Below are 23,613 nucleotides of genomic sequence, written 5' to 3' on the forward strand. Positions count from 1 at the left end.
CATATAAGAAGTGGAAACTTGGACAGTTGACTAAGGAGGAGTATAAATATGTGGCTGGAGACTGCCGGAGAGTGAGCAGGAAAGTGAAAGCACAATTGGAACTACAGCTAGCAAGAAATATGAAGAGTAAGAAGAAGGTTTTCTACAAGCATGTTAACAATAGGAGGGGGATCAGAGTGGGTGTGGGGCCATTACTGGGTGAGAGAGGTAACCTAGGCTGCGTCTACACATGCACGCTACTTCGAAGTAGCGGCGCCAACTTCGAAATAGCGCCCGTCACGGCTACACGTGTTGGGCGCTATTTCGAAGTTGAAATCGATGTTAGGTGGCAAGACGTTGAAGTCGCTAACCCCATGAGGGGATGGGAATAGCGCCCTACTTCGAAGTTGAACGTTGAAGTAGGGCACGTGTAGACGATCTGCGTCCCGCAACATCAAAATAGCAGGGTCCGCCATGGCGGCCATCAGCTGAGGGGTTGAGAGACGCTCTCTCTCCAGCCCCTGTGGGCCTCTATGGTCACCGTGTGCAGCAGCCCTTAGCCCAGGGCTTCTGGCTGCTGCTGCTGCAGCTGGGAATCCATGCTGCATGCACAGGGTCTGCAACCAGTTGTCGGCTCTGTGGATCTTGTGTTGTTTAGTGCAACTGTGTCTGGGAGGGGCCCTTTAAGGGAGCGGCTTGCTGTTGAGCCTGCCCTGTGACCCTGTCTGCAGCTGTTCCTGGCACCCTTATTTCGATGTGTGCTACTTTGGCGTGTAGACGTTCCCTTGCAGCGCCTATTTCAATGTGGTGCTGCCCAACGTCGAAGTTGAACGTCAACGTTGCCAGCCCTGGAGGACGTGTAGACCTTATTCATCGACATAGACTATTTCGATGTTGCTACATTGAAATAAGCTATTTCGATGTAGCGTGCACGTGTAGACGTAGCCCTAGTGACAAATGATGCAGGAAAAGCTGAAGTACTCAATGCTTTTTTTTGCCTCAGTCTTCACGGACAAGATTAGTTCCCAACCTACAGCACTAGGCAATGCAGTATGGAAAGGAAGTGGGCAGCCCTCAGTGGGGAAAGAACAGGTTAGGAGCTACTTAGAAAAGCTAGTGTTACACAAATCCATGGGTCCGGAGGCATTGAGGGAATTGGCACGTCATTGCAGAGACTTTGGCCATTATCTTTGAAAACGAGTGGAGATCAGGAGAGATCCCGGATGACTGGAAAAAGGCAAATGTAGTGCCCATCTTTAAAAAAAGGAAATAAGGGCAATCCAGGGATCCTCCAGGAATCCATTTTGGAGCACTTGGAACAGGGGAAAGTAGTCAAGAGTAGTCAACATGGATTCACCAAGGGCAAGTCATGCCTGACCAAGATGATTAGCTTCTATGATGTGGACAAGCAGAAGTCAATGGATGTGATATACCTTGACTTTAGCAAAGCTTTTGATACAGTCTCCCACAACATTCTTGCCCATAAGTTAAGGAAGTATGGATTGGATACGTGGACTGTAAGATGGATAGAAAGCTGGCTTGACGATCGGGCCCAACAGGTAATGGTCAATGGCTCGCTGTCTGGTTGGTGGTCAGTTTTAAGTGGAGTGCCTGAAGGATCAGTTCTAGGGCCAGTACTATTCAACTTTTTTTTATTAAGAACCTAGATGAGGGGCTGCATTGCACCCTCAGCAAATTTGTGGATGACACTCAGCTAGGGGGTCAGGTAGATACATTGGAGGGTAGGGATAGGGTCCAGAATGGCCTAGATAAATTGGAGGATTGGGCCAAAAGAAATGTGAAGAGATTCAACAAGGAGAAGTGCAGAATCCTGTACTTGGGACAGACCACTTCCACAAACTGGTGTAGGCTGGGGACTGCCTAGCTAAGTAGCAGTGCAGCAGAAAAGGACCTGGGGATTATAGTGGATGAGAGGCTGGATATGAGTCAATAGTGTTCCCTTGTAGCCAAAAAGGCTAATAGCTATCGGGATGCACTAGGAGAAGCATTTCCAGCAGATCTTGAGAAATTATTATTCCTCTCTACTTGGCACTTGTGAGGCCACATCTGGAGTATTGCATCCACTTCTGTCCTGCCACCCCCCACCTCCCCAGTATAGAAAGGATGTGGACACATTGGAAAGGGTTCAGCAGAGGGCAACAAAAATGATTACGCAGCTGGAGCACATGACCTGTGAGGAGAGGCTGAGGGATTTAGACTTATTTAGCTTACAGAAGAGAAGACTGAGGGGTGATTTGATAACAGCCTCCAACTTCCTGAAGAGGGGCTGTAAAGAGGATGGAGAGAAACTGTTTTCAGTGATGAGTACAAGGAGCAATGGTCTGAAGTTACAGAGGGAGAGGAGTAGGTTGGACATTAGGAAAAACTATTTCACCAGGAGGGTGGCGAAACACTGGAAGGAGTTACTGAAACAGGTGGTGGAATTGTCCTCTCCAGAGATTTTTAAATCCCAGCTTGACATAGTCCTGCCTGGGATGATTTAGTTGGGATTGATCTTGCTGTAGGCAGGGGGATGAACTCTATGGCCTCCTGAGGTCCCTTCCAGCCCTAGAATTCTATGATTCTATGACCTAGTTTTCAAAATCACATCCCTGAACATTCCAGCTTGCGACTATTACAGTGTTACAGTTCCTTCTGCTAGCTGAAGATATGATTTTTCATGAATACAAACATAGAAATTATCAGACCTCCCTTTGCTTTAGGGTAGTGTGTGAATTCATTTGTTACTTAACTTGGTCAAAAGGCTCATACAGGCGAGAGCTGGTATGGCTTGAATCTCAGGCTACCTTCCTGAGACACAGTGACAACATGATTCCAGCTTGCTGTGCACATAGGACCTCAACCTAAATGCACATCTCAGTTTAGAAATGTGATTAAGCTGAAGTTTGTATCTAAACAGTCAGACCTCAGCCCTGCAAACCTGAGCACATCTTTACATTTAAGGACATGCATAATCTCACTGACATTAAAGACGTGCATAAATATTTGCAGGCTTAAGGCCTAAATGACACATCCAGTGCAATCTAATTTTTATCCTGATATCATCCTTCCCCGCTGCAGTACACTTCCTCATCAGGGATTCCTCTTCTTTTACACCATCTTCACTCAGTTCCACTAGAGTGATAATTAGCTAAAAAGGAATTCTCAAATATATGTTATCAATCATCCCAGTAGAAAGAGTGTGTCATGAAACATCCCACCTCTCATTCATAATCACATGGTTCAACTCCCCTCCTATTTTCAGCCAAAGTCATCACTTTCAAAACAAAAGTCATTTTTGATATTGGAAAAATAAGACTATTAGGAAAGAATTTGACATATTTTATATGGGCTTTTCAGGCAGTTTGTTATTACAGATGTGTTTGTAGACAAAATAGATCAGTGGTTTGCAACCTAAGCTTTCCAGAGAGGTCTGCACTTCCATTTAACAATGTTTAGGGGCTCACAAATGAGAAATGGTTGAATACCTCAGAAATTAATGAAGGGCCCATTTTAGATGGCTGTTAAATCACTGATGCCAAGGGAGAAGGCATGTTCCATTTTCTGTACAGTCTGGAGAACTGGAATGGGAAAAGTCTGTTTCCCTTGCCTCATACAAAAATTAAATCTCTGGGATATTCCTAGTTCACCTCCCTCCCCAGCCACTGTTCTCTGTTAAAAAACTTTGGAAATAGATGCAACACAGAGGAACAGCAAATAGCTGGTTCATGGATAGCAGCATGAGTGGCAGTGCAGTGTGATAAATATATTTCACAAAAAGGTCATGCATAGCATACCTCTTGTGTATCTGTACATCACCTATTGAACAGAGATGGCAAATGTATCATTTACTTGCTTCAGGGTGCAAATGGGCAGCTGCTTGTAAATATAAGAACCCATAGGGCTTGTCTACACTTGCCCCCAACTTCGAAGGGGACATGTCAATCAGGGCGATGTGAGATTATTAATGAAGTGCTGTGGTGAATTCTCCCCTGCGGCAACTTTGAAGCTTCAAAATTTTGAGGAGTTAAGTTGCTTTGAAGTAATGCGGGCACTTCAAAGTGCCCACGGCTACACGCATGCCAGCACTTCGAAGTTTGATACTTTGAAATTGCCCCATGGGCGAATTAGCCTAATGAAGTGCTGTGTATTCACCGCAGCACTTCATTAGTAATCTCCTATCGCCCTGATTAACACGCGCCCTTCGAAGCTGGAGGCAAGTGTAGTCCCAGCCATAATGTTTAATGACATCTGAATTATTTGGCCTTTTCAATGCATTGTTGTTAAAGCTAAAATGAAAACAAAAGCTTAAATATAGAATCCACATTGATTTTCTAAAATGATGTTTGGTTCTCATCATGTTGTGCAAAAGCTGGATTGACTTCTCCATCTTCGGGTTCAGGGTTGATGGGGTTGGTATGTACTAATTCCTTTGCGCCAGCTTTCCTTCTCCTATAAGCAAAAAGACTGTGTTAACATACACAAAGCTGAGCCTCTGCTTGATCCAGTTTTTCTGGATTCTAACGGATGAATCTTTTAAAAAACATTGTATTTCATGTGACTCATTTTACCAAAATGAGTTACACTGGCCTGTTGACTTCAATGGGAAAAGGAGGAGGTACATTGAATGGCATCTTGTGGGAGTACCATTGATACAAAAAAGCCATAAAATAATGAATCAATCGTTACATTGATTTTAGATCAAAACTATGGCTCAAAAAATACTTATGAAGAAAAGACTTGCAAATCACTTTATAGATCAGCTCCTGCAATGCATTAGGTGGCTTGGAACCCCCCAGAAAAGAATTTAGGCTGAAAACAATTTGCTGAAAACCCACGTTCACGTTCAGTAATGTTTGTCATCTGTATTGCCAGGCCTCCACCTGGTGGCATGTATTATTTAATATATTACTTACTTTCTCCTGTCTCTCTGCCCAGTGATGAGCAAGACAATGACTCCGACCACAACTAAGCCCATGACCACTCCAAACAGTATTAGCCAAACAGTGACGGGTGGTTTATGAGGTGGTGCCAGTGTTGGAGGAAGGCCCTCAAACTCCAGAGAGTTGTCATCCAGTTTGAAAGCCTCATTGATTCGTCCCCGAGACTTTCTGCCAGCAAGAGCACAATCAAGTAGATGAATAAATTGGGCACAAACCAATCAAATATTTTGCATTCCTTATAATCCTTCATTGAGCTCTTTGCTTAATAATTCTGCTTCAGTACTGGAGGAATAGTTACTTTTCTTCCTAGAATGGTACAGTAGCAAGACATGCTGGATTTGCTCCTGCTCCAAGAACAGTAACTGAAAGCCTGAATTTCTGTAGTAACCAAACTTGATTTATTCATATTCTATATTGTACATAATTGTATCCCAATACCTAATAGTCATATCAAAACAAGACAAGAAACCCTATTACTTCCCTGTCTACTTGCATCTTATCTCCACCGCCTTCCCTTCGTCTCTAAGTTCCTTGAAAGTCCAGTATACAATCACAGCCTTATCTTCCCCTTCTGAGTTTCCCTCTTGGATCCCCTACAATTTGCATTTTGCCTCCTTCACTCCATCATAGACATTTGCACCAGTCTCCATTGCTCTTTTCTGGGCCATATCTAAGATACTTTTCTCCATCTTTATCTTTCTGTTGCTTTTGACAATTTTTGCAAAAGATCATAACTTCCCCTAGTTTTCCAATCTCTCCAACTGCTCATTCAGCACTCCCTTTGTTTTGTCTTCTTCCCAGCCAGTGATTTGTCCTTTGTCATTTCTTATTTTCTCTCCATATGTTATCTACAACCTTATTGTTCACAAAGCTTAATTTGTCATCTGTTTGGTAGAATCACACATTTACTTTGCCAGCCTTGATCTCACCTCTTCTGTACAATCTCTCATATCTGGCTTTTTCTAACACATCATCCTGACAGTCCTGCTAAAAAACAGTACCTGAATTTATACTGATTACACTAAAATTCCATGGACTATCTATCGTCAGTTTCAGGGCATGAGCTAGCCGCCAGCTGGGGATGGAGAAATGTTCCTTCTCCAAGGCACAAATGGATGCGTTCTAGGAGTTTCACATTTTTCTGTATCACTTTATAGTGGCTGCTTTGAAAACAACATCACATTGTACATATCTTTTTGATATGACAATTTCTTTCATACCAATTTCTGTTATTTTAGCTATGGGTCACACTTTCGTATAATATTTTCCTCAGTCATTAGAGTATTTGTGTCCCTGCCAGCCGTCATTCATATTATTTCCTCTAAGAGCAAAGTTTCACCTGATGGCTGTTTCCACTTCAGTTTTGGGGACAATATTGCTGACATTATCGGGCATGTGGACAATAAAAAAGAAGGAGATCCTTTGTGTTACATTCCATACTTGGATATCTGTGCTCCTGATGAAAAATAGATACAAAAAAAAAGAGATTCTCTGATTAAAGAGATACATCTACCCCTCATCACATGAATGAGAATCTTGCATCTACTGTACGTACAAACACCTAGCAGAACAACTTGGGATCTATTACTAGAAAGAGGTATTTTGTTGACCACCCGAGTCCTCAGTTTTATAATTTCAGTGTCACTAGATGTCGTTTGTTGGATGCTAGTGGATGTCTGGATGCCTGTCAGTGTTCTTCCCCTGTATGCTCTCCCTGCTCTGAGCAGGTAGCTGGCCCAGTAGACCTCAAGCAAACCACCCAATGACCACAAAATCCATTATGATACGAAGGCAGTTAGTCAGGTTTATTGTCATTGAAGCAAGGTCCTAACTCCCTGGATCAGTGTCCACAGCTACACTAGCATATGTATGGCCCAGCTCAGTGAATGGCAGGACATTCCATTCTTCCCTGAGCCAGACAAAGATACTCCTGAGATACATCTTTATACACCAATACAAACCAGTTAGGTATTACTCTCGACTTATCAGGGTGCCCCCTTTGACAAATTAGGGTGCCACCCATTGATGTATCCGGGGGCCACTCATTTCCTTGCAAATGTTGGTTGTATCAAAACATCTCTAACCATCATGCTGTCATCCTGACTTCGTTTTTAGGATGGGTCAATGTGTTCCTGTTATCTATGGAGAATATGCCAGTGTCAAGGTGTTCTGGGACCAGCCTTCCTGAATGTGCTTGTATTAGTATTGTGTGCCAAGTGGTATCAGCACTGTTTCTGTGAAATTCTACGAGCAGGGCCTGCCTCTTGCTCACAGCTTCACTTTGCCTGGCATCAGCAAAATGCTCCCTAGGGCTCAGGTCTCACATCAGGCTTCTAACACAAGGGCTTATGTTTCAGGCCCTCTTCCTACTACACTAAGCAATTCTAGACACAGATGCCTTGCCCTAGGTATTGAGGCACCCCCTAAAGCCCCTGGCCAAGCAAAAACCACAGGGCTTGCCCTCTCATATTTGGGACAAATTTCAGCTCAGCTTCTTGCAGTTGTAACTAAAGAATAAAAATTAGCATTGTGTTGCACCTAAGCCCTTCTGAGGAGAGAGTTGAGACATAATAATGATGGATGTGCTAAAAGTATGATCAAATATAGTGGGTAGGTAGGTGTCTTTAGATGATTTTATGATGGTATCTAGAATCATTCAAAGACATCTAGCAAGAATGATGCTTTTTGGCAGGGGGGATTTTTATTCATAGCCTATGTTAGTAAGGACTATGTATTGGATTGGGGGGCATTTATTAATTGTGGGTGACTTTCCAACTCATACAAAACAGCTTTCATGGGTCCAAAGTCTCTTGACTGTTTAGCATCATGTATATGATACATGTAGTATTGCCTAGAATTTTATATAATCTCATTTTAATTCTTAATTGAATGTTTCTCTTCTATTCTTGGAAAGGTATCTCAGTTCTTTTCTCTAGCTCCCATAGCCCTAGTCCCTGTTAGCATTTGAGCAGCAGTTTGCCAGATCATATTTCACTACTAATAAATGATATAACTCTAGTTTTGTAGCTTGCCTAAAATAAAATATCTAACTGTTGCACAGGTGACATTTTTCTTTCCGTCAAAAGTTCTGAAGATTAAGAAGCATGCAGCAAAGCAAGAGGCTCTCCTAGTGTGACCCTCCAATGACTTCATGCTCTTTCGTATGAAACCAACACACCTCCTCTGGCTACATTACCCAGAAATCACAATTACATCCATCAATACATATCCCAGATGAAGCAAAAATACTATGCTCCCAGCATGCACAGTCAAAATAACTCACTCAAAGGAGACCATCTGGCTCTTGACCTCTGAGAAGTACTTCCTCATGGCATAGGCAATTGATGACTTGAACAAGTATAATTCACTTTCATCCCAGGTGTACTACAAATATAAAAACACACCTTCAGTACAGATTATAATTATGCTGAAAATTACCTTGCATTAAGCAATTGCTTTTAAACTATTACTTCAGTAGTAGTCATTATAATTATAGCTAAGCTTCTTTTTTCTTTTTTTTTTGCCAGAAAATGCAGATTCAGGTAGACCAAAACATTTTGCAAATTTGTGTTGAATCTGTTGAATTGTTGTGGTTGGAAACTAAACACGCACCCTAAAAAATGTTATTTCACTTTAATATTTTCAAAACAATTTTTCATTTTAAAATTTAAGTGAAATACGTTGACTTTGATCAAGCCACAGGCCCAGCTCAGGGCCCAGATGAGTTAGAGCTGTACAGAAGAAGACATTGCTTACCCAATAGCACTCACAGACATTTTACTGGACAGCACACAACAGGTGGACAAATATGTGAGCCTGAGGTAACAAAGCAAACTGATGCTAGCAGAAAAATGGAAGTCTTGACTCAGCACTTACCTACTTTACAAAAGGTATTTTGCATGTTCAAAGTGACTTACATATAACCAATTAATCTCCACACCTCCCTTCAAGGTACATAAGAGCTAAGAGTCCCCATTTCACAAATGGGGGGAAAGAGACATACATAAGTGAAGCGACTTGAATAAGGTCACTGAGGCTACGTCTACACGTGCCCCAAACTTCGAAATGGCCATGCAAATGGCCATTTCGAAGTTTACTAATGAAGCGCTGACATGCATATTCAGCGCTTCATTAGCATGCGGGCGGCAGCGGCGCTTCGAAATTGACGAGCCTTGCCGCCGCGCGGCGCGTCCAGACGGGGCTCCTTTTCGAAAGGACGCCACCTTCTTCGAAGTCCCGTTATTCCCGTGAGCTCATGGGAATAAGGGGACTTCGAAGAAGGTGGCGTCCTTTCGAAAAGGAGCCCCGTCTGGACGCGCCGCGCGGCGGCAAGGCTCGTCAATTTCGAAGCGCCGCTGCCGCCCGCATGCTAATGAAGCGCTGAATATGCATGTCAGCGCTTCATTAGTAAACTTCGAAATGGCTATTTCCATGGCCATTTCGAAGTTTGGGGCACGTGTAGACACAGCCTGAGAGTATATCTGTACTGCAATAAAAAACTCATGGTATGGCTCCAATGCAGCTGAGACAGGTCAGCTGACCTGACTTTGCAGAGATGGGGGCTCAAAATGTCAGGCTATAAACCTGCAATGAAGGCATTAAGATTTGGGCCTGGGCTCTGAGACCCCATGATGGAGGAATATATCCAAGCCAGACTGCAGCCCAAGCCTGAATGTTTACACTGAAACTTGTAGCCCGACAGCCCAAGCCTTGCAAGCCTGACTCAGTTGACTCAGGCTGAGATTTGGTGTTGTGGGTTTTTTGGGTTTTTTTTAACTCTTGGTGTATACACCCCAAGTGAGTCAATGGCTAACCCAAGCCTGGAACAAAAGGCTTTCTGGATTTCAGTCCCACGGTTAGTGCACAACTGATGTTGTTCCAGGGTAGGTTTACATGGACCAGTTATTTCAAAATAACTAAACTAGCATCTAGCCAACACAACTGCTAATGTGAAATAAATGCAAAATAGCGGTTGACATTTTGAAATTGGTAAACCTCATTTCACAAGGGCTATGTCTACACTAGCATTTCGCTTTCCAACGAGGCATGCAAATGAAGAAAACCAAAAATGCAAATGAGGCACAGGTGTACATATCTGGCACCTCATTTGCATACCTTTCAAAAGAACTTCTGTTGAAAGAAGAAAAGCAGAGATGACTTTTTCAAAAGTAAACCCCCATCTTCGAAAGAACCCTTCTTCCTAGAAAAGAGTAGGAAGAAGGAGGTAGTTCAAAGATGGGGATTACTTTCAAAACAGTCACATCTACACTGCTTTTCATCTTTTGAAAGAAAAATATGCAAATGAGGTGAAAGACATGTATGTGCCTCATTTGCATTTTCAGTTTCCTTCATTTGTATGCCTCTTATGAAAGAAGTATGCTAGTGAAGATGTAGCCAAGGAATAGTACCTATTTCGAAATAAGCAATTTTGAAATAGATCGAAATAGGCACTGTTAAGACATGGAATAGAGCCTATTTCAAAATAAACCTGAGTGCATCCAATGGCTTTCTTTCAAAATAGGAGCTATAGCAGATGTATTTCAAAATAAATGCTATTTCAAAATGCATTTTGTACACAGCAGCCTTAGTTCAAAATAAGCTGTTTTGGCATAGGTCTTCTGGAATAGCTTATTTCAAAATAGGGCTGCTGTGTAGACATACCCTCTACTGAAGCTTTAGTGGGTTATCATCTATTTGAAGTTCTGCCATTTATTACCTAAGGCTATTTTGTGTCTGGACTGAATCCCACAAATAGTACTAGGAATAGCTATCCCATTTCAGCACAGGGGTTGACAATAGCTGAAAAGATCTTTTTTCCTTAAATCAACAGAGGCCAGATCCTAGCCCTCATGGGCTGTTTCTACACAGGCCACTTCCTTTGAAAATGGCATGGTAATACATGGCCCGAAATGTGCTAATGAGGTGCAGATGCAAACTCCACGCACCTCATTAGCATACGGTCATGTGATTTGGAGTCCGGAAGACTGTTCTTCCGGACTCCAAAATGCCATGTAGAAGCACGGTCCCCAGGGGAGCTTCTGGAAGGAAGTCCTTCTTCTGGAGGCCCCTTCTTCCTGAAAATTTTTGGGACAAAGGGGCCTCCGGAAGAAGCACTTCCTTGGGGGGGCCATGCTTCTACACGGTGTTTTGGAGTCCAGAAGAACGGTCTTCCAGACTCCAAATCACGTGACCATATGCTAATGAGGCATGGGGAATTTGCATCCACACCTCATTAGCGTATTTCAGGCCATGTATTACCATGCCACTTCCGAAGAAAGTGGCCTGTGTATAAACGGCCATGGATTCTTCACCCAGGAATAGTTCCACTGGAATCGTTGGGAGTTCAGTTTGCGTAAGGACTTTATGTATAAAATTATTTAATAGAAACCAGTATCTAACTCATAAACAAGTATTTTATTAGGAGACTAAGCTGGTTTTGTGCTTGGATTTTAATTGTTAAGCAATGTTTCTGCAGAAGGTATCTGTTGATTTTTTTTGTACCCCAAAACAGACAAGTGATTCAAAAACTACAGAGCATATGTGGTGTTTCTTTGCAAACTATATGATAAATCAGATATTAACACTAATGTAACACAGAAAGGCTGTGTCTACTCTAGTACAAATCTTCAAAATGGCCATGCAAATGGCCATTTTCAAGATTACTAATGAGGCACTGAAATACATTTTCAGTGCCTCATTAGCACACTGGCGGCCACAGCACTTCAAAATTGCCACGTTTCACTGCCGCACGGCTCATCCAAATAGGGGTCCTTTTCAAAAGGACCCAGCTAACTTCGAAATCCACTTATTCCTATCCACTGATAGGAATAAGGGGATTTTGAAGTTCCTGGGGGCGGACGAAAAGGACCCCTGTCTGGACAAGCTGTGCGGCAGTGAAAAGCGGCAATTTTGAAGAGCCGGGGCCACCAGCATGCTAATGAGGCACTGAATATGCATTTCAGTGCCTCATTAGTAAGCTCTGAAATGGCCATTTGCATGGCCATGTTGAAGATTTGTGCTAGTGTCGACATAGCCAAAGAGAATGTGCTGCATCAAGTTAAATAGCTCATCTCTAGAAGGTGCCCTTGCCTGAGCAGGTGGAAAATCCCAGCAATAACTAAGAATGTACCCTACGCAACTGTGCAATGGTGTACAAAGAAGGAAAGTTTATTTTTGACCTTTATAGCAATCAGTTTATAACTTGAAGCCAGAGATTGGACTATGCTTCTATCTTAGCATGCATGCCCATAAACCTTGTTATTGGTAACACAGTCCACCCTTGATATGAGGCTCATGGGCGTGATATACAACTCTAGATACCCCTTATATAATAGTTGTTATAAAAATCCAAGTACAGTTTTTAACTCTTGGAGCTCATGCTGCAGGGAATTTCATAAAAGGAGGATGCACTGGGACGTATCGTCAGGTTGTATACGTCAGCCTCACTCCATGGAAGTGAATGGTAGATTCAGATAGAAGGAAATACTTCTAAACTCAACCCTACCAATAAACCAATTCCTTGGCCACGTATATTGGACCACAGCTTCATTTACTTGAATTTACATTATGTATAGGGACAGGTCCAGTGCTCAGCAGTCAGAAGAACAAGATCCTGATCCAAAGTCCATTAGGTCAAGGGAGTCTTTGCATTAATTTTTTGGCTGTCTACAGTACCTCCCTATTTCGAAGGGAGGATGGTAAGTAGGGTGTTGGGAGTTTATTAATGAAGTACTGCGGTGCATATGCAGCACTTCATTAAGCAAATTCCCCCTCCCACTCCACCCCACAGCAACTTCGAAGTGTTAAAATTCGAAGTGCCAGCTCATGTCTAGCTGTGGCTCACCCGCCAGTACTTCGAAATGCTCAGGCAACTTCGAAGTCCCTTTACTCCTGGGAGTTTAACACTTCAAAGTTGCCGCAGGGGGAATTTGCTTAATGAAGTGCTGCATAGATCAGCACTGATGGGACAATAGGATGGATTAAAGCCACTGTTGCCCACACACATCTTCTTCTGAGGTATGCTACACATGCAAGATAGTACCCCAGATCTGGCCCTTAGCATTAATGATAGATTCAGCTGTATGGTGTCTCTCTGCTCTGGCATATTGTACATCCATTAGTTAGCTGACACCAGACATGCCAGTGCTTTTGCTTAAGTATTCATAGATATTAGCATTATTTTCACCTGTAGCTTGACCATCACAGTCCATCATGCCATTATGTTTGCTTTTCTCTAATTTTCCTTTCATCCTTTTCTACTTTATATTGTAGAAGATCTATTTTCCCCCTCAAAAGAACCTAATATATTAACAGAGTTTGATTCCACACCCATCATTTTTTCATATTTGGCCATAGAGCTGTTTGGAAATGTTTGGTGAACATAGTTCTCCATTGCACAATGTTGTTTCAACTAAACACTTTTCTTCTGTCATGAAACTGTATCAATTTCAACATTTCATTTAGAAAAAAAATTGAAAATGACAAAATGACCTGTTTTGACATTTTCAGAATGAAAAGGTTCAATTTTTCATTCAAAATGTCTTTGTTCTGAAATTTACATTATTTGTATATAAAAAAATGAAATAAAAAGGGTCAAAATCAAAACCATCACATTTCAGATTTATCCAGACAAACATCTTGCTAGACTGAAAACAATTGATTTTTCAAAATTTTGTTTTTACCAATAATGTCAAAATTTTGATTTTAGGACCAACATTTTTTTTGAAATCTTAAAAAATTTGATAGTATGGAAAAATCTGTTTCCTGACTAGTTCTGTCTGTCACTTCTTTTGTCTTTTAAATCATTTATCTTATTTCTATAAAATCTATTTGATGATGTTTTCATTCATAAATGTATTCAAGCAAAAATCTTGTGCTATTTAACACAAAATATAAGTTGGCCTCTAATTCCATTAGTTGTTTCCATCTTAAAATAAGCTTAGCTAACTACAAGTTGCTGACTTAGCAGTTTGCATTTCAGATTTTTATGGTATGATCACACAAAAGATGCAGATAGACTAGTTCTGGTTAACATTTAAAAAGGAGACTGTTCAAAAATAAAAAACAGATCCTCATATTAAATGGCTTAAATATTTTGTTTAAAGTTAGGCAGAAATTAATTGACTTCATAAGGACTGGTCCTGGCAATTTTTTAAATATTTTTTCTCCCTCAGATCTCTCTATTAAAGACACTGCCAGAGCAAAGCTGCAAGTGTATCTACCCGATCAACATGCATGAAGCAAGCTAAACAGAGGCTTAGTGCACTAGATTTCAGCTGGGCTTTTTTTCTGGTGGAATGCACTGGAACAAAGTTCTGGCACCTTTTTTTCATGGCCCCACCATTTTGGAAGCCAGCTGGGCGGTTCCGAGCTGCATATGGCTCTTTAAGGAGTCATTTGTGGCTCCCACTGCTGCTGTCACTCACTCCTCCAGCTCCCTGCCTGGCACATTGAAAGAGTAGGACTCAGTGTAATTGGTTTAATGGCCAGGAGGGGGGATCTGGCTGTTAAACCCATTAAATTGAGTCCTACTCTTTCAACACAGCAGGACACTGGAAGCTGCCCCTGCCACACTGTACATGGAGGGGAGTCAGAGGGCTGGGGGCAACTGCACAGCCATGGTGAAAGGGAGACAGCAGCCAGCAGGACATGGATTTCCCAGATAAGTAAGTAAATCCTGGGTATGGGGTGGGGCTCTTTGGGGTTGCAAGAGGTTAAGCCTGGGGACAGTTTGGGACTGTGGGAGGTGAGTGAGGCAGTTTGAGGCTGCTGGGGGTTAAGCTTGGGGGTAGGTGGGGTCATTTGGGGCTGTGAGACAGTTAAGCCTGGGGGCAGTTTGGGGCTGCAGGGGTTAAGCCTGGGGGTGTGTGGAACAGTTTGGGGCTGCCACAGGGCTAAGCCAGGGGTGCAGTTTGGGACTGTGGAGGTTTAAGCCTGGGGTGGTTTGGGGCAGCATGGAGTTCTGGCACCTTTTTTCTAGAAGAAATACCCTGGATTGAAGTTACATGTGCTATTCCAAGCACACTGCTTCTTTAACGTAAGCTGTGGAAAACAGACAATGAAGTCCTCAATCTACTTTTCTCACAAAGTCCACCCTGCCTCAATTAACTTTATAGCATTTCCATATGGAAGGGAATGCCTCAGTCTTTTCCAAGGCTTTTGCCACCACCAGTCTGTCAGATGGAATACAGCATCAGTGCTGTGGCTGTCATACTTAGAAAAGATTCCCAAGTCAGGTCTGCCAGGAGAGAAAGAACAGAGCTCTTACACTGTACAACTGTTCAGGCGAAGGAGGTCTGGACTTCTAAAACGATTGAGCCAGACCCTCAGCTAGCACAAGTCAGTGTAGAGTCACAGGCTTCAACAGAGCTGCACTAAATTTCACTGCCTGCAGGACTGGACAAGGACTATGGTGAGAGGCTTAACCCAGCTAGTGCAATGAATGCTGAAGCTGTGCTCAGTGACAAAAAGCACTGATGTCACTCACTTTGATGGGCACAGGCTTAGGCTCATGGTCACTCGCAGGCTCACATTACCTTACCACCATTGCCCAGCCAGTCCCTGACTTGATACACGATGCCTGCTCGAACAGCTGTGACTGTGAGATGGTCTAATACAGTTTGCTGTGCACTTAGCTCCATTTCTAAGCACCCGTAAGACACTGTGTAGCTCTTCCTTCACTCAGGAAAAAAAAATGTACATTACTTCACTTCTGAATCAGAAGGGCCCTTTGCCCCAGCATTCTTCACTGCTGCTGCTCCACTGGGCCAGACTCATTCATACAGTCCCTAGCTATTTTATGCTGCTCTGCTGATGCAAGACAGCAGTACACCCAGTGTGGCCAGCCAGTTAAAGTTGGATGTGGGATGCTTTGCAGTGCCTGGGCAGTAGCTGAAGTCTGTTGCTGACTGGGCCCATTGTGAGCTGCAGCAAGTGGTAAGTAGGAATCTTCCCAATGTGCCTAGTTACTGCTGCCGAATTACCGCACTAGCTGCACTTGTGTTACCAGTATCCCTTGCTCAATTACAAGGTTTCAGAATCATTTGTTTGTGCATTTCACCCGGGTAGAAGGAGTGTCAGAGCAGGAATGTATTTAATGGACAATGTCTCAGAGGGGCAGCCATGTTAGTCCGCTTCAGCAAGAAAAGTGAGGAGCCTGGTGTCGCTTTAATGATTAACAAATATTATTAGAGTCACCAAAAGAATCCACAAAGTCCTTTAGCATCTTAAAGACTAAAACATTTATTTATTAGGCAATGAGGTTTTGTGGGTAAGATTCAAATGGGTCGTGGGTTTTGTTTGTCTTGCCTCTTTTTGTGATACTACAGACTAACATGGCTACTCCCCTGAGGAGATATTGGAGTGTTACATTAGCTATCGTGAGATACAAATCACTTCCTCAAATGTTAAAGAGAAATCAGGGACATGAGTGCTAGTAAAATCAGAGTGTAATGTGAATACCTTTCCAAGTGTCTGTTTAAACAAAAACGCAGTCAAGTAGCACTTTAAAGCCTAGCAAAATGGTTTATTAGGTGAGCTTTCGTGGGACAGACCCACTTCTTCAGACCATAGCCAGACCAGAACAGACTCAATAGTTAAGGTGCAAAGAACCAAAAACCAGAATCAAGGTGGACAAATCAGAAAAAAAATTATCCAGGTGAGCAAATCAGAGAGTAGAGGGGCAGAGCGGAGCAGGGGAAGTCAAGAATTAGATTAAGCCACGTCTGCAAACGAGCCCCTATGGTGACTCAGGAAATTCCCATCCTAGATCAAATCAACTGTTAACGTGTCGAATTTGAATCTAAAAGAGAGTTCAGCAGCCTCTCTTTCCAGAGTGTTGTGAAAATTCCTCTTCAGTAACACGCAAATGCTTAGTTTTCAGTTCCCCTGGAGTAACAGTCACATTACAAGAGGTAATTTCCCCACTCAGATTTTCGCACCGTCTTACCACATTTGGAGATGAGCCACACCCCCTCTGACTTTATTAGCACTCATGTCACACTCCCAACTCCATGTCCCTCATTTATGTTTAATGCCCTAACACCCTAATAAATTTGTTGGTCTTTAAAGTGCCACCAGACTCCTTGTTGTTTTCAATGGACAAAGCTTCTGAAATGTGCTTGTTTTGCAGCTTAGGGCCATATCTTACATACAGTCATTCAAACTAAGCACTGTAAAAGAGATTGTTTTACAGCCCCTCAATTGCACAATACGAGAACATGATGGCAAAAGCCAGGAATAAAATGCTATCAAGTTAACCATTAACTATAATGGCTAATAAATGTGTTGTAACACAGACCCTTTTCCTGGGGGTTGCTATCACCAGGGAGTGACATCAAACTCAACTCAGGGGAACAGGAAGCAGAAAAAAGTTTACCAGAGCTTTCATGCAAGAGACTGACAGAATGGAAAGTGTGCGGGTTTGCCAGAGAAATAAGAACACATTTGTATTAACCTTCCAGGTCCAGCAGGTTCCTACACTGAGGTGTGAATTTCAAATTCAAGTATTTGGATACATAAGTAACAAGCACATGCCCAGTCAGACAATTTTACTTAGAAAAATGCTTACGCTTTCAAGGCAATGACAACCTAGGAAGGAAGGAAGGAAGGAAGGAAGGGTCTGTATGAGGAATGGGCAATCATATTTGATGGGGGGCACTCCAAGAATTTGGAAGGTGGTCAAGGGCTGCACTCTTCCCTGATATTAATAGAGGAGGTGTTGGGTCTGGGTGGGAGGTTGGGTGCAGAAGGCAGCTTGGGGTAAGTGAATGGAGTGCAGGAGGGGGTACAGGGGGTTTGGATTGTGACCTAGGACAGGAGGCGTTTGTGACCTGAGGCAGAGGATTGGGGTGCAGAGTCTGGGAGAGGGGAGGGGTGCAGGAGGCAGAGCAGAGGGTTTAGGTTTTGTGGGGTATGGGTGGAGTGGGTGTAGAGGATTAGGGGTATGTAAGTGGGGGGGCAAAGGATTTAGGGGAGGGAGAGTCTGGGGTGCCAGAGGCAGGATCTGGGAACTCCTGTTCAGCACCTCCTGGCCAGCAGCGCAGCTGATTTCACAGGAAGGCTACCTGCCTGCACCACCATGGCAAGGGCCACGTGCTTCTATAAATAGCTATGAGCCTCGGGGGAGGGAGAGGGGTGCTTCAAACAGGAAGCTCCCATTGGCCAGAAACCAGCCAATGTGATTGTGAACCCTCTTGTCTCCCCGCCCCTGGCTCACTGCTGTTGAAAAACAAACAAGGCACCCGCAGCTGCTTTTCTGAAAGGTGTAGGAGTGTGGGGCAGGCGAGTCTTGCCTGAGGCTCCTGCTACCTCTGCAGGCCAGGTCTGTAGCTTGGCAGGCCATATCTGGCCAGTGGACCCTGGTCTGGACACTGTGCCTTTCAACATAACATGAAGAAGGAAGTCTAGGATAAGGAGTAAATCCACAACCAAATGCCCGGCCTCAGCGGATGGGCTGAGTTAGCAGTGAGCCATTCATCCTGCATGATATTGAGGGGAATACCATCTCTTGCTAACTAGCTGCTACACTCCAGAAATGTAAAAGAAAAGACATTTGTACAAGTGTGCTGGAACATAGGCAAGGAAGATGTAAGGAGGTTTGCAGGGTTCATCAGTGCCTGGAAAGATGACATCAAATACACATACAAATTGCTAGAAAGACCTGTAATAGTGTTTGTGATAGTGAGCGTCCAGTTCCTCCTGTAGAGGATTCAGTTATACGTTAGCACGCTGAGCTACGATTTTTTAAAGAAAAACTTGACATATAGTAACAGAATGAACACACCAATCTGGGTTTACTCACAGCATTGCTCCCAAGTGCTGATTTCAGACTGATCCTCACTTTGATTGCCTCGCTAGAAACTGATTTTAAACAGAAAAGAAACATTACATCAGAACGGCAAAGTCTTTTCCACAAAGCTAGTACATTGCAAAAGAGAGGTGATTTTGTCTGACTGAGAGTTTTTACCCTCCCTGGACTATCAAGGTGTCTGACACAACCCTGTTCTCAGTCACTAGGATACTCTGCCTTCTCTCATGCTGACTGTGGCTACAGGGGCATGTTTCACATGTGGCTACGTAGCTGAGGTAGTGATGTGAGGCTAAAGAAAGCATTTTGCTATTGCTCCTACTTCGTGGGCCCCCTCTTTGTGATGGCCAGCCATGGCGACCCAGGGACAAATGAACTGGCTGGCCCATCCTGTTCCAGCACTAACAAGAGGGCATCCAGATGAGATCTCCCCAGCCCAGCAGATGTGAAACATGGCCACTAGTCTCAACAAGCGTTCCAACGGAAGAGCTGACCAGGACCTACAAACTCAACCCACTCTTCTCCTTCCATTCTGCTTAATCCATCCTGGTTTTTAGCACTGTCAGGGTGAAAAAACAACAAACAAAAAAGGCCATTTAAAGTGCCTGAGGCCCCTAATTCATTATCAGGGTCAGGTGCTCATTTCTGGGACCCAAGTGAAGCTGTGGCAGGGTGGTTGATGGCCACCGTGGTCCCTGCATGTGCTGTCTCTCCAGCTGTGCAAGTGATGAAGATGCTGCACTTTCACATGAGCAACTCTTACTGCTGGGTCCAGCGGCCATAGGAGTTGCCTGTTCTTTTTCCAAACTGCCAGATTCAACAACTGCAGAAAGAGAAAGGGGGCATGGATCGAGGAGAGGTTGCGAGTATTATCAAGTGGTCTGAATTGTACATATAACTGTCACGTACCTGAAGTCCAGACTGTGTTCCAACCAACCAATCTGCCACTATTGTTCTTTATCAGCCACTGATGTAACGGTTCAAAGTAGTGGAGCAAGGGCGTTGCATTCATCTTCTTTTCACCTGTTATACTTTCTAGTGCCTTGGTCCAGGGCTGTGATCTCCCTAAGACAAGCATGTCCCTGGGTGTGGAAGGATTGAATATTACTGCTAGGTTCCATGGGTGCACAGGTTATATGTGTATGCTCGTACTAATGCAAATAAATTGAGAGACAAATCACTTATGGGCAAAGGTGCCACCTTCTCCTCTAGCCATAGGGGTGGCTTAACCCCTCTGTCCCACGCCCCACACTCATTCCACCCCTTCTGCCAAGCCCCTCCTCTTCCTCTTCCTGCCCTCATCACACCCCCTTCCTCCAAGCCCCACTCCTACCTGGACATCATGCTTTCCCCCAAACCCTGCCTCTTCCCTGTTTCCTCCTTCAAAAGCCTCTGACACTCCTCCTCCTCCCTGCTAGAGTTTCCTGGACACTGCAAAACAGCTGTTTGTGACAGGTGGGAGCAGCTGACAGGCAGTGGGAGGAACTGGTCAGCAGGGCTCCCAGCAGGCAGGAGGAGCTGGGGGGCACCCATGGAGTCAGCGTCTATGCCTGTGGGTCAGAGCCTCAGCTGATATAAATTTGCATAACTCCACTGGAGTTAGCTCAGGGAATGGACTTTACTCTGGAGGTAAATTTACCCCTGCTGTAACCCGATTGGCTTCAGTAATTTAAGTGGCTTTGTAGTCAGGAGGGATTTGGGCCAGTTATATTCAAACTCCATTGATATAATAAATTGTGTGTTTTGTTACCGCAGTTTGTGACCTGCTGCCGTGGAATTTGTAATGTCACATGTGTAAAGAGGGCCTGTGTGGTTAGCAGCCTTGCAAAGTGCCTCCTGAAACTGGAACTGGTAAATGGTCCTTGTGTAATACCTTAGAGAAGAGAAAACAAACAATAAGAACACATGCCATACTTTGTGTAATGCTGTTCATGCTGGAGCGGCACATAGACTTCCCTTTGAAATGGGCTGCAATTTAGGTTACCGGTTTTGCTAGTGATGTGGGCATTTTGGGGAGAAAGACAAAACACTGGTGATGGCCTGGGCCAAACATCTTAATTGCCAAATCCCAAAGTCAAGCACAGTGTAAGAGCCCAGGTGTGCTCCCCATTCCAGTGGGGCCTAGCAGGAGTAAGGAGGGTTACAGAGACCCTGATTCTCCATTTCAGCTGAGCATAGCTGAGATCAGTTGGATGACAGCACCCCAAGAGGAAGCTGCAGCTCTGAGAGTCAGGGCTGCATAGAGACATCCCTAATGTGTGACAGACAGGGGTGTAAAAATACCCCAAAAAGTTACTTGGGTAAAAGTACAGTTACTTTGCAAAAAACGTATGCAAGTCAAAGTCAAAGTAGCCTTCTGGAAAACAACTTTGGTAAAAATACAAAGTTGTTGCATCTTATATTAAGTATCCAGAAATAAAAAGTAGCCATCCTATAGAAACTATGGTTAACCACCTGAGTTATCATAGGGCTCCATGTTATATATATATATATATATATATATGCATACACACACCCACTACATAATGTGCATATATACACACACACACACACACATACACACACATTTGTGTGTGTGTATTATATACACACATACGATGGATTTATATTTCAAATCTGGAATTTAAATGTTTTTACAGCCTTCATTTACAAACATAAAGAGTGACCAAATTAAATACAGGCATCAAATTACAGCAATGTATTTATTTTGTCCGCATTCAATAGCATGCATTTTGGCCTTGTAATGATTAATTATAAAAATGCTTGTTCAAACTTAGAAACAGTTGGTTTTTCAAAATTATCAGAGTCAAGCCTTAGGGCAAATGGTGCCCTAGGCAAATTTGCATTTTGATAACCTTGCCCCTGTATCCCAAACATGGTGCCCCTCCCCCGTTTCTGTTGAAAGCTGCTCAGTCCCTTGCTCCTCCAAGTACAGGGCTATTGTCTCTCCCCCTTGTAAAGGGAGTTGTCAAAGCCCTTCTTGGCCAAGCCCTTCCTTTAAGAACTATACGGGGAATGGATTACTTTAGCTTAACTCAGGTTTGGGGAACCTAAGGCCTGGGTGTCTGGATGCAGCCCCTGGCTTGCCTAGATCTGCCTCCTGAGACTCAGGGCTTCCCAGCAGCACTGAGGAGCCCATGCTGAAGCTCCAACCTGCTGCCATCCCCTTACGGAGCTGGAACACACAAAACCGACTAGCCTGGACCTTCCAATGAGAATGTGTTTCTTCTTCTCAACTGGGGTCCACAACAGTGAGGGTTCTGTTTGTCTTGGTGTTTGTTTTTGCTTCTCACTTGTATGTGGCCTGGGTTGTGGCCTCTGACCCAAGAAAGGTTCCCTACCCCTGACTTAAATATTTTCCACCAGATATGGCACACAGGAGGCAGGCTGCTGTTTTTGAACATCATCAGATTGCGAAATGAAACAGTAGGTAAAAAAAAAAATGTGAGGGAGTCACTCGCCATTCAGTGGGTTCTACCTCAACAGTTTGAGCTGCTATGAAGAAGCCCTGGCAGCTCCCTGGCTGCAGCAGCACTTTCCCCTTATGCCTGATGACTGGCCTGCAGACATGAGCTGTGTCTACACGTGCACGCTACTTCGAAGTAGCGGCACTAACTTTGAAATAGCGCCCGTCGTGGCTACACGCGTCAGGCGCTATTTCGAAGTTAACTTCGACGTTAGGCAGCGAGACGTCGAAGTCGCTAACCTCATGAGGGGATCGGAATAGCGCCCTACTTCGAAGTTCAACGTCGAAGTAGGGACCGTGTAGACGATCCGCGTCCCGCAACGTCGAAATTGTGGGGTCCTCCATGGCAGCCATCAGCTGGGGGGTTGAGAGACGCTGTCTCTCCAGCCTGTGCGGGGCTCTATGGTCACCGTGTGCAGCAGCCCTTAGCCCAGGGCTTCTGGCTGCTGCTGCTGCAGCGGGGGATTCATGCTGCATGTACAGGGTCTGCAACTCGTTGTCGGCTTTGTGTATCTTGTGCTGTTTAGTGCAACTGTGTCTGGGAGGGGCCCTTTAAGGGAGCGGCTGGCTGTTGAGTCCGCCCTGTGACCCTGTCTGCAGCTGTGCCTGGCACCCTTATTTCGATGTGTGCTACTGTGGCGTGTAGACGTTCCCTCGCTGCGCCTATTTCGATGTGGTGCTGCGCAACGTCGATGTTGAACATCGACGTTGCCAGCCCTGGAGGACGTGTAGACGTCATTCATCGAATAGCCTATTTCGATGTCGCCACATCGAAATAGGCTACTTCGATGTAGGCTTCACGTGTAGACGTAGCCTCGGTGAGCTCCATGCTGTCGGATAGGGGTTGCATCTTGCCCCTGGCTCTACTGCAGTCCTCTGACCACTCCTGACTCATCAGTGGTGCCATTTCAGATTGTGGTGGGACTGGAGAAGGCAACTGTAATTGTCATTCCGGGGGATACTTAGACACCTGGAATGTCTAGGATTTGGGGGGATATTATGGGGTGTGTGTGTTTCCAAATAACTTAGAAATTAGCTGATTTCACTGTAGATAGCAACGCTAAATATTTCCATCAGTAATAATTAAATTATCTATAGATAGGAAAGCAAGAAAAAGGCATCTTGAGATCTTATTAGAGTTAAAATTCTATGATATAAATTTCTGAAGTGGGCTTGTAACACATGGAGGAGTGAATGAATAGTTAATTCAACAAATCATGACTGGTATTAGGACATTTATTTTGTATATCGTGACATATGACATAGCGGATTTTGCTGTTTTGTTGTAGCTCTATTGGTGCCTGGATCAGAGCAACAAAGTGAACCAAATAATATCTCTAATTGGACCAAATATGGTCCGTGAGAGAGACGGCCTTTGAAACTCCTCAGAGCTCTTCTCTAGGTCTGTTAAGCTCAAA

General features: G+C 43.9%; 1 protein-coding gene across 1 annotated transcript in view; it reads right to left on the minus strand.

Moving 5' to 3' along the window:
• Positions 1 to 380: 380 nt before the first annotated feature.
• The window catches only part of ACE2 (angiotensin converting enzyme 2), a 66,125-nt gene continuing 42,892 nt past the window's right edge, over positions 381 to 23,613 (minus strand). Inside the window, exons 12-18 of the mRNA XM_074993476.1 lie at positions 20,480 to 20,602; positions 19,639 to 19,811; positions 18,724 to 18,782; positions 8,206 to 8,306; positions 6,262 to 6,378; positions 4,896 to 5,090; positions 381 to 4,431 (exon numbers count right to left, since the gene is read on the minus strand). Of these exons, the coding sequence (XP_074849577.1) occupies positions 4,314 to 4,431; positions 4,896 to 5,090; positions 6,262 to 6,378; positions 8,206 to 8,306; positions 18,724 to 18,782; positions 19,639 to 19,811; positions 20,480 to 20,602 (886 nt within the window). The 3' untranslated portion in view covers positions 381 to 4,313. The remainder of the gene's footprint in view (positions 4,432 to 4,895; positions 5,091 to 6,261; positions 6,379 to 8,205; positions 8,307 to 18,723; positions 18,783 to 19,638; positions 19,812 to 20,479; positions 20,603 to 23,613) is intronic.

Source organism: Carettochelys insculpta, chromosome 1, assembly GCF_033958435.1.
Source record: "Carettochelys insculpta isolate YL-2023 chromosome 1, ASM3395843v1, whole genome shotgun sequence".
NCBI classification, from domain to species: Eukaryota; Metazoa; Chordata; order Testudines; family Carettochelyidae; genus Carettochelys; species Carettochelys insculpta.